The sequence below is a fragment of the Gavialis gangeticus genome, unplaced genomic scaffold, assembly GCF_001723915.1.
Source record: "Gavialis gangeticus isolate Ggan-Ray unplaced genomic scaffold, GavGan_comp1, whole genome shotgun sequence".
Classification (NCBI taxonomy): Eukaryota; Metazoa; Chordata; order Crocodylia; family Gavialidae; genus Gavialis; species Gavialis gangeticus.
In genome coordinates this window covers 48,943,199-48,956,345 of record NW_017728994.1, presented here as the reverse complement: position 1 = coordinate 48,956,345, position 13,147 = coordinate 48,943,199, and the positions used below count along the sequence as shown (strand labels likewise).

At 43.0% G+C, this 13,147-nt stretch overlaps 1 protein-coding gene across 2 annotated transcripts in view; it reads right to left on the bottom strand.

Annotated features, from left to right (window-relative positions):
• Positions 1-13,147, bottom strand: part of SLK (STE20 like kinase) — an 89,993-nt gene that overhangs the window by 50,874 nt on the left and 25,972 nt on the right. For both annotated transcript variants that reach the window (XM_019502767.1, XM_019502768.1), the window contains exon 2: positions 5,527-5,691. In XM_019502767.1, the coding sequence (XP_019358312.1) occupies positions 5,527-5,691 (165 nt within the window). The remainder of the gene's footprint in view (positions 1-5,526; positions 5,692-13,147) is intronic.

Sequence of the window (13,147 nt, the reverse complement as noted above, 5' to 3'; positions counted from 1 at the left end):
GTTATAGGGCTGGAAAATTAATATAGGACAAGACTATAAAATGCATGTATCTTCTAAAATTGTAGTTTAACACCTCATATTTTGATAAATGTCCTGGCAAAGAAAGTTTCTAAAACTGACAGAAGCCAGAAAGCAATGTTTATGCTTTCCTGATTGTTGCCCGGCTTGTTCTAGAAATTTAAGTTAAACAGATTGTTGTTAACCCATAATCAGTACAGACAAACACTACATTTTTTGCCTTTTTGCATTATAAAACAGCAAAGGCCAGTGTTCTAAAATAATATTTAAGGGCAAGAGAAAAAAATGGAAACTTTTTTTTTTTTTTTAAACCAAGTTATAGCTCAGAGAAGGGATACATCACAGTGTGTGCCTACCAAATATAAGAAAGAAAACTTGGTTTTCGAGTACTGAAAGCTGACAACACAAATTGGTCCTAGAAAGATTATTTTCCTTTTTAGAAATTATTCAATACAAATTTATTATGAAGATGCTTAAGCCATACAAACAGCTTTTGCTATTTAATCATTTTGATATTTTTGGAATCTAAATTTCAAGTGGTGCAACATCCTGAAACAGCTAGAGATCTTAAAACTGGCTCACGCAGTGCTACTTCAGGTTCCAGCTCCTGATGTTGCCTCTGCTCTGCTTAGGGGATCAGATGGGATAAATTCAGACTAGTTCCACAGTTGTGCTGTAGCTACAGGGAGTCAGGTCTCATTTTGGCCACACAAGCCCTGAAAACATTATTTTACTTTTCACCCGAGACGCTTGCAACAGCCCCTGCTCTTTGCTTTACTGGCACAGTCGGCTAAGGGAAGCCACTACAATGACATTATTCCAACTACACCCCCTCTGCTTGAGAAAAAGGAAAGGAATGTTCTCTCCCCTTAACGTACGAAACAATGCTGAGTACCTTCACTAGTTTTCCCAACTACTTTCTTTCTGCAGAAATTGTATTGCGAGTTCTTAAAAGCTGCAACTAAACAGAACTGCAAGATTTTCCTACCCGTGAGCAGTTAACCGAGCAGTAAAACCTATCACCTTTCCTTTCACCACCCAACTACAGAGCAACAGTCTCAAGCAAGCAGCAGCAGTAGGCACAAGGTACCTTAGGGTACAAATTATATGGCACAAGACAGCACCATGGTAAGATGTTCCAAACCTGAAGCAGGATGACTGCGCTACTACAGCACTGCACACTCCTAGAGGAGCAGGGCTTATTGACCTGTATGCGGTGCCACGCTAATGATACTACTTGTGGTTCAGGAGCCAGCACACACTGAGGCAGCATGCCTTGGCATTGCTTCTTCCTGAACCACATAAGCATGCCCATCTTCAGCTAATGAAGAATATCTGGAGCAGGGTCACTGGGGGATGCAAAACTTCTCACTGGCCTGAAGAAAGAATGACTGCCTGTGGCTCCATCACCAGCCATGGTACTTCACAAATGTTAGATTTTTTTTTTTTTCCTAATCCAGATTGGAATTCTCCACAATTAGTAACACTCTTCTGTATACCAACATCTACAGCAGATCTGCAAAGCTCTCCAACAAAATACAAGCTATTCACTAAATATTTTATACTGTGTGCCAATAATGACTCATATTTAGACTGTGAAATCCTCAGTGCTGGGAACTTGCCTAGCTTATTTGCAAAGCCTTTAGCACATGTTCAATATTACATGAATTCATAATAAAATAAGGCTTATATGGGGCCTTTAAACTTTGAATACTTTGACTAGTGTATATATATTATTTTAAAATAATATACATGCATATAATTATAAAGAACCAACCTATGTATGCACTTAGTTTGGTACACAGAAAAAAAACAGCCATTGACAGAAAATAATTAAGATCAGAACAGACCAATAATACTGCAGGGGACCTTTAAAAGGCACATATTGACTGCAGGGGTTACAATATAGCCATGATGGTAATGCCAAAGTTCATACTCTTTACTGCAAATCAGTGTCTTTAATGCTTATTTTTTCTGTTCCTAAGGCTATCTGGAGTACTTGATCTTACATGGTAGGATAGTAGATCTTAACATATTTAAGGTTCTTTATTCTAAAATGGGTATTTCATTGGTTAGTAAGGTCTTGTTGCCCTTTGATAATTTTTACCACTGGGATGATGCTCTAGTGATCAGAACACCAGCATAGGACTGGAGTTCAAGTCTTTTCCACAGATTAACAAATGTGTCAAGACCACAAAGTGCGTCTCCCTGATCCTCAATTCCCCATCTGCTAAACAGAGATACCATCACTGTCCTAATCTGCCTTTGGCATTCTGGGAATCATTGCCTGTCATGTATGCTGACACTGTCTCATTGTTTCTTTGTACTGTCCTGCCTATCTATCTGTATGTATGCATCTCTAGTCCTACACTTAAATGATAAATTCCTTGGGGACAGGGTCTTCTTTGTCTTCCATCTTCGTCAAGTGCCTAACACAAATGGGTCCTGATCCTTGAATAGGGCTAATAGGTACTACAGAAATATAAGCAGTAATATCCCATAGAAATATTGTGGACAAACACTTCAGAGACTGAGGCATTAAGGGTGTGGGCACAGGATAGGTAAACTGACTTTATGATATAGTAAAAGTGAAGTGGACACATGATGTACATACGGCTGTGCAAAACAACAGCGTTCCACTGTGATTTCCGTTTCGACAGAACCGTGTTTAGTTTCGCGTTTCGTTTTGTTTTGAAAGCACCGTTCCGGTCCACTGTCAAAATGGCTTTGCTGTTTCAACGTTTCGCCCATTAGTTATAATGGGGAAGCATAAAACAGACTATAACTTTGTCATTTCTTGCCTGATTCTGATGAGCCTTGCAGGGATGCTAGTCCCTTCTGAGGGCATGAAGCCTGCCAAGTTTCAAGTCCAGGGGTTTCTGGGAAACTGCACCTCAAGCTGCTGGGGAGCAGGAGCACTGTCCTGTGATCTGGCAGGCCGATCGGGGGCCCGCACCCCCGGGAGGAGTCCAGCAGAGCCCCTGCAGCCCTCCCGGTTCTGCCCGCCGGTTCACAGGATGCTGCTCCTGACACCTGAGACCCAGTGCTGGGGAATGGAGCCCTGCTGGGGGAAGTGCCTCCTGCCACCGGGCTCAGTTCCCAGCAGTTTGCAGAGCTGGGAAACTTAGCCCAGCTGGGGGAAGCACCTCCCGCTGCTGGACTCAGTTCCTGCTGCTGGGCTCAATGCTGAGAACTGAGCCTGGTGGCAGGAGCCGTCTCTCCCCACCGGGTTCAGTTCCCAGAGGCTCGCAGCCCCGGAGAACTCAGTCTAGCAGGGGGAGGCGCCTCCCGCCACCAGGCTGTTCCCAGCAGCTTGCAGCCCCGTGCAACTAAGCCCGGTGGCAGGAGTCGGAGCACAGCACCAGCTCTGTCCACCTTCCGCCACCAGGCTGAGCTCCATGGGGCTGGTGGAGCTGATCAGAGCACAGCCCAGTGGCGGGAGGCAGGGAGAACCAGGGCTGCACTCTGAGAGGCTCCGCAGACCCATGTGGCCCAGCCTGAGCACAGCCCTGGCTCTCTCCTACCTCCCACCACCTGCCTGGCTGCTTCGAAATTTGAAACATTTCCAACCGTTTTGACTAGCCTCGTTTCATTTTGAGGCTGTTTCGAAGCCCTTCGTTTCACTTCAATTTCACTGTTTTGCGCTTGAAACGAGTCAAAAAAGCATTGAAACAAAACAGCCAGCTAAGCTTTGCACAGCCCTAATGTACAACCCTATTATGTAGTAATATATGCTCAAATCTGAGGTAAGTCACCCCTTCAAAATATGCAAGAACTGTAATAAAGGTATTAGTAAGATTCCTATTTCTAATTTGTCTGCTCCCATAATGGGTTTTTGGCTGAGCTGGCTGTTTTAATACAAACTGGTGCCTCTGCCACCTAGCGGTCAGCCATAGTAATAGCACACGGTGCCAACAGCAAGCTTGAGTAGGCTAGCCGTATGTCTGGTACTTATGACAGAGTAACTTTACTATGGAATAAAATCTAGAGTAAATGACTCTTTAGTAATCCTACAGTGTGTCAGCACATATTAGATTTTCTTAATGATGTCCATAGCAAGGGATGTGAAGGGTAACGAGAAGGGTTTCTGCAAATATGTTAGTACCAAGAGGAGATCAGGAAAAGTGTGGGTCCCTTTCTGAATGGGGGAGGCAACCTTGTGACAGAGGATGCAATAAAGACTGAAGTGCTCAATGCCTTTTTTGCCTCCATCTTCACAGGCAAGGTCAGCTCCCAGGCTACTGTACTGGGCAGCACAGTTTGGGGAGGAGGGGAGCAGCCAAGTCACAAAAAAATAGGTTAGGGACTGTTTAGAAAACCTGGACATATACAAGTCAATGGGGCCAGATGGGATGCACCCGAGGGTGCTTAGGGAGTTGGCTGATGAGACCTGCAGAGCCATGGACCATCATCTTTGAAAACTCATGGCAGTCAGGAGAAGTCCCAGATGATTGGAGAAGGACAAATATAGTGCCCATATTTAAGGGGAGGGGGGGAAGGAAGATCCAGGAACTACAGACTGGTCAGCCTTACCTCAGTCCCTGGAAAAATTGTGGAGCAGATCCTCAAGGAAATCATTTCTAAGCACTTGGAGAAGTGATTAGGAACAGTTGGCATGGATTCACCAGGGGCAAGTCACCCCTGACCAGTCTGACTGCCTTCTACAACAAGGTGACTGACTCTGTGGATGCAGGCATGTGCTGTACCTTGATTTTTAGCAAGGCTTTTGATAGTCTGCCACAGCATTCTCGCAGGCAAGCTAAGGAAGTATGGGCTGGATGAATGGACTGTAAGGTGGACAGAAAACTGGCTGGAGCTCCTGGTTCACTTATCATTCAGGCTTCAATTCATCCCACTGTTTCTGTTGTTTAATAAAGCATTACGTTCAAAGGTAAAACTTATCTTTAAATCTCCCAGGATATCTACTGGGCAGGGGTGGCGCCAGCCTCTTCCCGGGTGGGGGGGCTAGACTTTGAGTGGGCAGGCTTAGCTGTGTGGGGCAGGCAGCAGCGGTGATGCTGGGGCGGGGAGCAGGAAGGGCAAGCTACCCCCCAGTGTTGTCCCTGCTAGTTCTTTGTAATTAAATTGCAAACTTCTTAGGCTGAAAATTGTGTGTTCCTTGTACAGTTCCCAAGCTCATTTTTTCTAAATGAATATAGTCTCGGAGGTCCTGAGATAAAATATATGAATACTGTATAACAAGATTACTTTTACAAATAATTATTCGTTGCAAGATGATTAGGATACTGAAGTACATGCAAAAGACATGGATTTTTGGTGATATCTTTTACTGGACCAACTGTATAGTCAGGACAGATGTTAGATGAGCTTTCAGGCAGTCTGCACTAACAGCACTCCAACTCCACTAAATAATTACCCAAGCATTTAGGAATAAATGAGAGAAGATCTGATTGAATAATGAGAATATCTTATTAGATTAGGAAAAAAATAATTTCATTATCTTTTTTTCAGTATTTTCACATAAATTAAACATAAGAAAATACTTACCCAAAGATTATTTTCATAATAGAAAGCATCAAGAAGCTTGACAATATTTGGATGATCACAGGATGCTAGAATATCAATTTCAACCATGTAATCTTCAAGTTCTTCTTCTGATTTAGTATCGATCACCTTTGCAGCAGCCAAGACTTTGGTTTCTTTATTCTGAGCCTGCAAAACAAAATCGGATGCAAATGTCTTCATTTTTAAGATATTCAGGACAGGCAAACAGACACATATCGATTATTTCACCTCCTTAGATTCTACATTTGCTTGGCCACTCTACATGTTACAGGTATCATGCAATTAACTGGTTACTTGCACAATTACCTTGAGACCAACTACACGTGCAAAGTACCTATCACACCATAAAAAGCTCCAATCAGCTATACAATTAGACCTGGAAAATGTGTACTAACTTTATAGCTGGTTGCTACTACGCTTTAATTTGCATGTGCAACAGGGTCTCCCTAGTGGCTGGGAGCCCTCTCCCAGCGGTAGGTGTGCACCATGCCCAGCTGGGGCTCGGAATCCTTTGAATGAAGAGACTCTTAGCCCCAGCATCTGCCGGGACCCAAGCCTGCTGCTGTAGACACTGGATGCCAGGACACAGCTGGGTCCTGGCAGCCAGGAGGGTGTGGCTGCCCCAGGGGTGCATAAAGCCCCCCAGGGCTGCAATGCCTGGAGCTGGGGATCATGTGTGTCCCACATAGGTGTTTGGGGCACCCCTGCAGCTGGGAGCCCTTCAACTGAGGGGGGGCACGTAACTGTGGGAGCTTACTTCTTGCTGGTGCAGGGCAATAATGCACAATGGGATCTAACGCACAATCCCACAATCATATCTCCTGCCATGTACATGGGGCATAGCAGGGGGTGTGATTGTGTGGATCATGCATTGGATCCCATTATTCCTTTACCTCCATGTGTAGAGGGACCCCTATAATAAGTACGTAAAACAGTATCAGCCTACAGCCCCTGGGGAAAAAAAAAAGAATATCTAAATGGTAAAAGACTGTGAAGTACAGAGATGGCCCAAGCTAGCTTTGTATGTGCTAGGTATGGAGCCAGAAATAGTCTAAGCAATGCACTGCACTGGACTAATTTTTTTTCCCTCCTGCTGTGCAGAATGGGGGATAGGAAAGTGAACAAGTCACCATTCTTTCTTCAAATAATTGCCACACAGAGTCTACGCCAGGTGTCTAACGAGCAGTTATCTCTGCAGGAGGTAGAAAAGGAGTCTTAAAAAGCAACTGTAGGGCAGTTCTACAAAGGATGGCAGCTGAACTGGAAGTCCAAACACCTTTAAATATAAGGGCTGCTTTTATTCTTTAATTTGAGCTGAACAGAGTCAACGAGAAGTGTTCTCACACTGCTTGTAGCTTTTTGCGGAGAGAGTTAAAGGTCAATCTATCTCCATTTAGAGGTTATCCGTGTGGATTTCGGACAGGTTCAAGACTATCACAGCAAATAAGGACTTTTCAGGCCATGGCATAACACATGCAACCATGGTACACAGAGGCTCCCCTGCTGACGTTCCCATTTCTGAAGTATATAGAGCTGCTAACTAGCATTGCTTTTAAGTGTTTACCTTACCTGAGTCCTCCTAAATCAAATGCCAAATCTTAGAGCTTTTCTGCAGTCACTCTTCAAATAAGACTCCTCTCCTATTTTATTCTATATAGCTCAGAAATTAATGTCATGGAAGGTACCTTTATCTTATGCATATAAAATGCAGGAATTTTGTTTCATGTTATGAAGACACTTTTAACACTGAATGTGGCACCCACTATTTACTCTGGGAGGCGCTCGAGGGAACAAGGTCTCTCCCAACCTCCGCTTGTCCCCCACTACTAAGTTTACAGATGGCCACCAGGTCCCCCTTCCTCCTCTTGTGGAAACAGGTTCAGGTCCCGTAGCCTCTCCTCGTAGGGTCTGCCCTGCTGTCCCTGGATCATGCGAGGCGCCTCCTCTGGACCCTCTCAATGCTGTCTGCATCCCTCCTGAAGTGTGGCGCCCAGAACTGGATGCAGTACTCCAGCTGCAGCCTGACCAGTGCCGCATAGAGGGGGAGGATCACCTCCTTGGCCCTGCACGTGATGCATCTGTGGATGCACAACATGGTGCGGTTGGCCCTACTGACTGTGTCCTCGCATTGTCGGCCCATGTTCATCTTGGAGTCAACAGTGACTCCAAGATCTCTTTCTGCCACCGTGCTTTCAAGAAGGGAGTTCCCCAGCTTATAGGTACGCTGCTGGTTCCTACTGCCTAAGTGCAGCACCTTGCACTTGTCAGTATTGAATCCCATCCTATTTTCATTTGCCCACCCCTGTAACCTGTTCAGGTCCCGCTATAATCTGTCCTTCCCTTCTAACGTGCCCACCTCACCCCAATGGGCATGTTAAGGAGGTGTCTGGAACTGGAAGAATCTAGCCCCTCCACCTTACCTACAGAGATGGGGATGAGTGAACAATTCCCAGCAAGACAGAGGTGACAAGGCAATGGGAGGGACAATAAGGAAGACCCACAGAACCAAAAAGGAAGCTTTGGGCAAGAGATGGACATGGTTTCATAATAGGGTGGTCTGGCTAACTGTGGGACAAGCCAAGGTCAGAGAAAGCTAACACCTCTGAAGAGATACTGCTCATGGCTTCTCTTCAGTAGAAGGAATCTGAACACCCGTAAGTTTTTTGCTTAGTTCCAAAGAACTTTTCCAGAGTCCTGAGGAAACTAAGGTACTGCAAATACATGTAGGTGCATTTATTTTGACTAGATCTTGTATATTCAGTGCAAGGTGTGTCTGTATGATGGGGTAACTATCAGGTAAACTTAAAGAGTTATACTGTAAATGTGGAGTGTTTAAGATGACTAAGTTATGGAAAAAGGCTGCTTCAGCTGCCAGGAAGACTGGGGTATCTCAGAAGCATGCAAGTGTAGACGGGGCCTACGACAACCAGAAAACTAGTTAAATTTTGATATCACAAGCAGAGGAGAAACATCACCTGCTGAGCTCTGCCAGGAACAATGTGGAGGACAGGGTGAGGCTATGGGTATGGAGGAGGCCTCATTTGTCCGGGGTAAAACATGAAACTGCACCCTGCCGGGTAAGCGGGGGGCGGTCTGGTGGGCCTCTCTGTGGTGGGGAAGTCCCGAAGACATGCCAAGCCAATCACCTTCCTGGTGAAAGGCAAGTGTGGGGCACCTTAACCCCAGCCCCCACATCCCTGGTGGGTTCAACCAGTGCAGGGGGAGCCCAGGCTTATGGAAGTCCTGAAGCTGCAGGGGCCCTGAGAGGGGGCCAGGCACAGCTATGACCACCTGAGCCTCACAGGGTGTAATACCCCAGGGCAGTGAGTGGGTGGTGTATGGAGCCCAGTACGTGTTTGTTTGTTTGTTGTTTGTGTGTATGTGTTATGGAAGACCCAGTGTGAACCACTGGTGGATGCCATCTATGAGGCTTGGGCTGCAGTGTGGGGTGGAAGAGAGCTGTGTATATCCCCCTAAACATAGGGGTTCAAAATGGGCAGCCTCCTGCCTGATTAATATCCTAATGTTATTACATCAAGGTGTAGCAGGTGGGTGAGGTGGGCGACTAGCCCATAGACAGGAGGTGGGCCAGTGCTTGCACTAGGCATGAAAGCTTGCCCCTGTCACAAGCATAAATGATAAAAACATCTTTTGCACAGCAGTTGTAAAGGGACACAGTGGACTTGCAACCTAATCAATTTTAATAAGTACTATAAAAGTAATTTTCTAAAACAATAATACTTTTCTAATTTAAGTTTTCCCTTTTCCCTGTACTGTCCAAAAGGCCCACAAAAGCAACTCTGAATGCTGATAAAGACTGAAACCCTACCAGCACCCCTGCAGGCAAACCTTGCACTTATGCAAATGCACCTGCAGGATTAAAGCCTAGTTCAATAATTATGTAGGGAAGATACTGACTGTACGTGTATAAATAAATGACACCAAGAGTGTTGACAACCCTGAAGTGTTGTTTTTTCTTCTTAGATATTCCCTTTAACAACACTGAATCATTCAGGTATTATTTTCAAGCTGATGATATTTCTTTAAATTTTGGTAGTGTCTGGTTGAATCATACTGCAAAGTATCTATTAGAACTAAGATGTTTATCAGTAGTCCGTCTACTCCAATTCAGCTAGATTTTTACTCAATGAAAAACTGGCTTTAAAAAAATGCACAAAATTGTCACTTATTAGCTTATTGTGATTAAAATAAAATGGTTGAACATTTCTGTCTATCTAAGCTGAGAGAAATTTCATAACTAAAACAATAATTTTAATTATTACTCTTCTCAAGTTCTCTTTCACTTTCTTTCAGCACAGTTGCAAAATATATTCAGATTTAAGTTAGACATTTAGTGAATACAAATGCCTCTTTCATCAACAAAGCAGCAATCTTGGAGAATATGATTTGGACTCTGCTATATTATGTTCAAGGTATGAGTTCTGAGAGACCTATTTAATATATATCAAGATGCTCCTCTGCAGGTTAAACTAAAATATGCCTTCAACTTTAAGGAAATTTAAATCTGCCTCTTATTGTTTTTGATTTTAGTAAAACAAACACTGATTACTGAGGTAGGTTTTCCAGTGATCTTTCTCAAAGTTTAATAACAGAACTTTTGCATTATTAGACATGCATTTATCTAATGTTAAGTTAAACCAAGCTCTTTATCTTGTTTGTATTAGTTTCACAACTTGTATGAAGAGTGAAAGCCAAACTTTCCTACTGCGTAGTTATTGCACTCAATGAACAGTATCAATAATACATGAAACACAGAAAATAATACAGGTATCTAATTCCACAGTAACACCAAACTGGAGTTTTTTATATGCCCAACAAAATATTGGCAAAATGAAATATTTATTTAATCAATTAATGTGTGCCTACTTGCATCAAAACTTATTTTTGTAGTTCAGGCAGGTCTACACACACTTGCACCACCACTACTTGTCCCCAGGGAACGCCCATGCCACACATGCTCTGATGCATGGCAAGTTACCGCAGCAGCGGTAGAAGGAGGGTGAGGCCAGCACTGGGCTGGCCTCAGTTGCCTGTCCTGGGGGTCTCCCGGGGCTGGAGCAGTGGTGATTCTGCTCTGTGGAGCCTGGCTGGCAGCCACAGCATGGCTCCAGGTGGCCTGGCTCCACTCTTGAGCAGCGCATGCTGCCCGTGCATGCACCACTCCGCTTTTATTTTCCTGGGGGTCAAAAAAACCCCTCTATGCTGCTCCCTTACAGCTTGGAGAACAACTGAACATGAGGTAGATGTGTCTGTGCCACTACGTATTGCACAGCTGCACTCATCTGGACGCAGCCAGGGGTACATCTCAAGGGTGTCACAGAGTGCCATGAAATATTAGCACTGTTAGATGTGCAACCAAGGTTCGCAAGATAAACCCAGAGCTTTCACATAAGAATACATAGTGTTAAAAAGATATTGACCTATTGTGAACTTTCTAAATTCTGTGCAAGAAAATTGCTCTATTTATCTGTAATAAAAAAAAAAAGGCTAACAGCTGGTATCTTCTATGGGGTACTTCAAGTCTATCGAGGGATGCCCTGAATCTAAAAAGGTTGAGAACCACTGCCCTAGACAAAAGTAACTCTTTGGAATATCTCCTTTGAACGCAAAGTAGAGGACCCCTTTTTTTTTGTCTAGGATCTGTAGAAATGCCTGTGGCAAAGAATCTTAAAATGTTCTCAGAAGTGAATCCATAACAAACGAATTATTTAAAATTTGCATTTGATATGAAATGTAAATTATGAAATATTTATACAAAAAATGCTTTAAAATACAACTCTACTGAAAACTGCAGTAGGAATTATGGAATTTTATAACAGCAATTATCATCACTTTCAGACTCAATTTCATCTTTAAGGAAAAACCAGCAACTTAAAAAGGAGGGTGTTACTGAGTGTTATATGCACTGAAATGCACAATATATTCTCTTCTGTTAGTACTGACAGATCTATCTGTTGCTCTTGTGAATTCAACTGCTCAAAGTAACTTAATCAGATATGAATATATTTCCATTTGCTTCCTGTCTGTAGCAACTCTGTTAAACATGATTTTATATTCCTGGCTATCGGTAATATATAACTACTTTAAGAGCACTTTCAACTTCTTGAAGAAAGCAAACAAGTTGTATATCATTTTTACTAGTAACAATGTCAGGTTTTCAAATCTGGCACTAATTTCTAATTGTTTAAAAAGGGAAAGACCCACCTCTTGTATGCATTACCTTCAAATTTGTGCATTTCTCTCAAGCAATTTGAATACAGAAAATTGGAAGACAAATAACGTTTTAAAATCAAGTAGGGCTTGACCAGTTTCAGTCATGACCTTTTTTTTAAGTTAATTTTGAGCAGGATATAATCAGCTTTTCTATTGGAATGCAAAGAGTTAGCTGGTGCATTTACTGGTGTAACTGTTGTTGGCATAAAAGTATCACTGAACTGTGTGGAAAGGGCTGGATTGAAAAAATGGAACAATAGTAAGTATTACAGTTGTGTGTGCATGTTTGTTTTTTCCAGGCTTTGGCAGAAATCTCTTTTGTCACAACACATTTTCAAAAACAGCAGAGGAAGAACAAAAGTGTCTGAGTAACTGCCTGATTTGCATAGAGTTAGAACTGCACATGCAAATTTCATCTTGGGGCACATGGGTCTATTTAAAGTCAAATAACTCTTCATGTGTGAATACCTTTCATGCTCCCCTGAGCTTTTGCACCTTAGAAAAACTGTTCTGAAGAAATATTCTCTCCTACTATATCAGTTTTTTTTCTTCTTTATATGTCATACTAGTTTGAAATGCAGCTCATTTATAATCTTGCCCCTGCACACATTCTGTCAATTCAGTCTTCTATCTAGGAAGGCACACTGATGCTTTAAATGTCTATAGATCAGTCCTGTATTGAACTGAGTTGGTGGAAAGGCCAGGGAAGTTTTTCACGGGGCTTCTTTCATCCATGATTCCTTCATAACTTTCAGACATAATCTTGGAACTTGGTTTACTGGGGCAGTTAACTGTGTGCTTGATGTTTTTTGGGCCATGTTTGAGCACCTGCAAGCTAGTGGAACACCATGCTGCTACTGTTAACTTGAAACAATGTGGTTGGAACTGTAGAGCATATGCCTAGGAGAATCTTTGACCAAAAAACTTTATGCTATTTTATATATTAATGATAGAGCAGCAAACAGTTGACAGATAGTGAATACATGCATTGTTCCTGCTTGGGAGAACAGTCAAGTTAATGTTACCATATAGTTCTGTGGCTTTAGCCCTGGGTGGGAACATTACTGTAGCTGAAAACAGACAGATTAACACAGCTGACCTTTCTCTGCTCATGGGAAGTTGAAGATGCACTGTATATAGTAATGTATCCAGATTGTAGCCATATTGGTTTAGAAGAAAAGGCAATCAGAACTTGTAGTAGAGATGGTACCTTTTTACTAGACCAAGATTTTGCAAAAATCTTGTTGGTCTAATAAAAGATATCATCTCTACTACAAGTCCTGATTGCCTGTATATAGTAAGTAGCTTTGCAGTCTTTAGGATGCCAGTAGCAGGAACTAGCAGAAGGCAGTAACTCCTGACTTCCAAG